Source organism: Nymphaea colorata, chromosome 7, assembly GCF_008831285.2.
Source record: "Nymphaea colorata isolate Beijing-Zhang1983 chromosome 7, ASM883128v2, whole genome shotgun sequence".
NCBI lineage: Eukaryota > Viridiplantae > Streptophyta > Magnoliopsida > Nymphaeales > Nymphaeaceae > Nymphaea > Nymphaea colorata.
This window is the reverse complement of record NC_045144.1, coordinates 14,519,818-14,524,098: the sequence shown is the minus strand read 5'-3', so window position 1 is coordinate 14,524,098 and position 4,281 is coordinate 14,519,818. Positions and strand designations below refer to the sequence as shown.

Genomic DNA, 4,281 nt, shown 5'->3' with positions numbered 1-4,281 from the left:
TTTTTGGTCTAAAAGAAAAAACTTCATAAAAATGCCATCAAAGAACGTGACAGGACACCGCTTATAAAATAGTAAAAGAACGGCTTAAACAATTCTTTCCAATGCATTATTTTATTTTCACCGGCGAGTTGTTTTGGAACAGAGAGGAAAAGGGCATGAGCTTTACAAAAGACAGCCTTGGAGCCGGGGAGGTTTGCTAATTTGAGATGCACCACCGACAATTAGCATATTTGCGGTTTGCCGAAAATGAAAAACCAAAAATCACTAAGTAAACTTTGTGATCTCTTTTACCTTTTTCATTTCGCGTCCTTCTTCTTTGGATAGTGATTTCTGGCCGTTGATTTCACCTTTCCAAAATTGCTTGGTCAACGAAGTTAAAATTTATCATCCTAACAAGGTGAAGGTGATGTGTTGCTAATTTGGCCAAATTTTGGTTTATTTTTTACATTTAGCTTTATTAGTGAAGTAAAAAAAAATTAAATAACAATTGCCGGCAGACGGTTTTCTGAAAATTCAACCTTATTTGTGTACAATAGAAAATTGTGAAGAAAAGTAAACGTCTTCTTGAGATTACGCACAGAATGTAGCGTCTGATTGGAAATTTATAATTGGTTTTGGTCCGCTTCGCTGTCAACTGCGATGTGCCCTCTTTGAGTCACGCACCGCCCGTGCGCTTCACAAAGCAGAAAGGAAATAAAAAATAAAAGAGAGAAAAGAAAAAGGTTTTCTGTTTCATCCAACGGCTGTCTTTCTCTGAGCCTGGCTTCCTCTCGTTTTTCTCTCCATGATATTACCCATACACCCCCCCGGCCTGTCCCTTTCTTGCCCTTTTATTTTTTCCCCTTTTCCTATAAATCTTACCCGCCATGCTCCTCGTTGTCTTCTTTCCTGCATCTTCTCCTTCATTTCCTTTTTTTCTTTCCCCTTTTGTTTGTAATTTTCGTTCTTCATGTCTGGTTGAAGGTTCGGAGGTACGCTTCTATTCTCTTTTTTCTAATTATTATTATAATAATCTCTTGTTTCCTGTTTCTTTCTTCTTGTATCTCGATCTTTGTTTCTTTTGTTCCGGATCTGCTATTTCGGTCTCTTTTGCGTTTGCTTCGCGGTCTTTCTTTCTTTGAGCTTTTTTTCTCAGATTTGTGTTGTCTTTCTTCGTGGTTTTCTAAAAAAATTTTGCCTATTTTTACGTTTCCCCTGTTCCTGAGGCTTTCTGGGAGCGTTCAAGGTTAGATCTGTGTTCTGTGAAAAAGCGGGAGTGATGCACATGATTTTGTGCAGATGCTGCGGGTGGATTCGTAGATCTGTCGTCCGTTTTGACATTATTTCACTAACTCCTTTCCAAGATCTCGGTTTTGTATGGCTTTATTGACGAAATTAAATCACGATCCTCCGTGTCATATTATTTGGAAGATCTCGCTTGGCCGTGTAACGACGAGTCGGGAATTCTGACTCCCTTTTCCTTTTTCCATTTCAAGCAGGCGTGAAGGAAAAATCTTCGCGAGGGTTGGAGTTTCTGTAAATAAGACTAATCAACTCACCTCTCGCCTGTACATATTCGAGAAAAAATCGTCCGCCTTTCGTCTGTTATTTTGTGCTGATCGATCTTGAGGATCAGAGGACCCGACGTGTTGGAAGATATGGCTGACCTCTCAAGGGTGAGAACTTCTCTTGCCTCTCAGGAACGCAGCCGGGGACCGCTCCTGTGCCCGAAACCGAGACGACTCGCCATCATCAACCACGCTGTTGCTGCCGACGCCGTCCGACCTTTCCGATCGCATCTGAAGTCCGCTCCTCTCTCTCTCTCTCTCTCTCTCTCTCTCTCTGTTGTTTGTCTCTCTGTGGATCTGTCGATAGGAGGCTAATATCTTGTCATGTATCAGCCATTCGAAGGACCAGATCGACTCCAAAGCCGGCTTGGAACTTCTGGACATCTTGTTTGCAAAGGTTAGCGTCTTCGCCGAAACCTAATTTCATTGTTTTTCAATTTTTTTTAGAGGGAAAATTGATCCGCTTTTTTGGGGTTGTGTCTTTGTCGACAGGGCGTGTACGGTGGCGACCAGACCGGTTGCGGCTCGCCTCCTTACTTCTGCGGGTCTCCTCCGAGCCGGTCTGCGAACCCTCTGGTTCACGATGCCCGCTTCACGGAGGGGCGCAAGGACCTTTCCCCGGTGCCTTTTCCTTTGCCGGCCGGTTTTTCTTCGTCGCCGGCATCGTCTTCTCCATCCTCCTCTTCTCCATCCTCTGCTCGAAAGGGATGTGCTAGGGCTACTTTCGGGCACAAGCCCGCTGCCGTCAGAATCGAAGGTTTTGACTGCCTCGATCGAGATCGAAGGGGTTGCAGCATCCCGGCGGTGGCCTGATCCGTCCCTCCCCACTAACTACATGAATCATTTTGACACCACCAAATCGAGAGAAATCTACGTGATTTTAGAGTTTTGTCAGAAATTTCAACCAGGAGAAATGAAGTCTTTTGAAGGAAGATTTTGTGTTTTGGTGCTTCGCTTTTGTACATCCTTACACCATCTGTCAAGCTGTATATGTAATATGTAAATGAGTTCTTTGAAATAAGAGAGGACGGGGGGATAGATTGCCCCTTCCTCTCAGAAATTAGGCTCTTTAGGTTTTTTCGTTTAGCTCTTTCAGTAGCTCTACGAACGATATCACAGATAGTAAGTAGTAGAGGGTTGTGGTTTCTGGGAGTTGTAGGTAGGAGATATGGAATTTGTTTGTGGCTTCCTGGTTTCTTTATCCTCTTTGGGTCGTCTACTTTTGCGTCTCTGCCCGCGGCTGAATCTGTATATTGGTATGAAAACGTCCGGGGTTCGAGTACTTTTCTGTTAATTTTTGTAATCGGGTTGCTTCCCCATTGATGTAAATATTCAATCTCTCAATCATCATATTTCGAATTTTGAAATTTCGGTCCTTTGTTTATATTTCCTATCTTGCATTTATTTTCTGATATTTTTCGAGGGGAATTCGACTTCGGAAATGGTAAAAGCTTCTGACTCCTCTTTTTTTTCTGAGCCACTGGATATCCGAGTCGTCCGGGCCTGGCGACGGACTCGTTCAAAACGGTGATCCACTAATCGCGACGTTCTTCCATGTCGGGGCGATGTGTGCCATCGTCAGATCAGGAAGGTGGGATCTGGAGTTGGAGGTTGCTTGGGAGGCTGAAGCTTGTCAACGGAGTTTACGACTAATGGATAAGAGAGATGGGGATGGTTACGTCTGCATCTTTCCTGGTTTTAGGCAAGACCTTATCTCTGCAGTCGAGTCGGTGGTGATGATGGGATTTGGAAAAAGCTTAACTAAAGCAAGTAAATGCAGAAAGGTGACAAGGAAGCTGCCGGCGCCGGGGGGGGAAGGTTTGTGGAGACATCAGAAGCTTTTTCCTAATCGGACCTAGTGGCTGGAGGTGACGTATGGACGATGGATGGATACTGTGAGATTTTTTTGAGAGCGGAGGTCTGAGTTTGGGGGCTGTCATGAACCGAGATGTATCGGTTGGCTTTCCAGCATTGGATTCTTTCTTTTTGTCGCGGGAGAGATAGAGGGGTGACGTGTTTTGTGTGGGTTCACTTGTTTGACATGTTTCTTGTCCCCTTTCCGATGGTGCCAAATGACCAAAAAGAGTGGTTCCTTCCGGGCTTTCCTGATCTCTCTCTCTCTCTCTCTCTCTCTCTTCTGCCCTCTTTGCTTTTTCATTCTCCCTGAGAGTGAGAGAGAGAGAGAGAGAGAGAGAGAGAGTGATTGATAGTATTTATTTTGGCTTTAGCCCTTCGGAGTCTCTGAGGGCTGAGAGTGACGCAGCTCGCTCTTCTCTTCGGTCCACTTTACACGCCTCTCTCGTTCTTTTCTCGCTGGTCCACCTCTCTCTCTCTCTCTGCCTCTGCTTTGGCATATGCTTTGACATATGCTTTGATCATGCTTCTGGTCGATCATCACCGTGAGCCGTCCACAAGTTCTGGGCGGCGATACCCACCGACTCATCACCTATCCTCCTAAACCCTTTGATACCATTCCTTCTTACCATTCGAATCTCATAGCGTGGGTGAGATCACCGCGCTCGATTTCGCTATGCATCGGTCAATTTCTTCAACTGTCAATCTGTCTGGGTCCTATCTTCACGTCACAATGGACCTACTCCTGATACTTTCCAAGAAAGAATAGTATCTTTCATATTTATATGAACCTGACATGATTTGATGATATTTGGAAAGAAATCGGTGACCAGTTAACATCCATTCGGCAAGAGTCAAATTTAACTGCAGTAGCTTTGGA

General features: G+C 44.6%; 1 protein-coding gene across 2 annotated transcripts; it reads left to right on the top strand.

Moving 5' to 3' along the window:
* Nucleotides 1–814: 814 nt before the first annotated feature.
* On the top strand, nucleotides 815–2,914 carry LOC116256974 (uncharacterized). Of its 2 annotated transcripts, none has more exons than XM_031633532.2 (4): nucleotides 815–971; nucleotides 1,479–1,783; nucleotides 1,881–1,944; nucleotides 2,040–2,914. In XM_031633532.2, exons 2-4 carry the CDS (start codon nucleotides 1,638–1,640, stop codon nucleotides 2,358–2,360), a joined length of 531 nt encoding a protein of 176 aa, XP_031489392.1. In that variant the 5' UTR covers nucleotides 815–971; nucleotides 1,479–1,637; the 3' UTR covers nucleotides 2,361–2,914. The 2 variants fall into 2 exon arrangements, with proteins under 2 accessions (XP_031489392.1, XP_031489393.1); XM_031633533.2 differs by having other exon boundaries at nucleotides 860–971; nucleotides 1,476–1,783.
* Nucleotides 2,915–4,281: the final 1,367 nt, after the last annotated feature.

What these genes read in the sequence shown, in the direction of transcription:
- LOC116256974 (XM_031633532.2), top strand. Translation starts at nt 1,638, where the DNA reads ATGGCTGACCTCTCAAGGGTGAGAACTTCTCTTGCCTCTCAGGAACGC. An exon ending in CCTTTCCGATCGCATCTGAA is followed by an intron (nt 1,784 to 1,880) that starts GTCCGCTCCTCT and finishes GTCATGTATCAG; the next exon opens with CCATTCGAAGGACCAGATCG. An exon ending in TGGACATCTTGTTTGCAAAG is followed by an intron (nt 1,945 to 2,039) that starts GTTAGCGTCTTC and finishes CTTTGTCGACAG; the next exon opens with GGCGTGTACGGTGGCGACCA.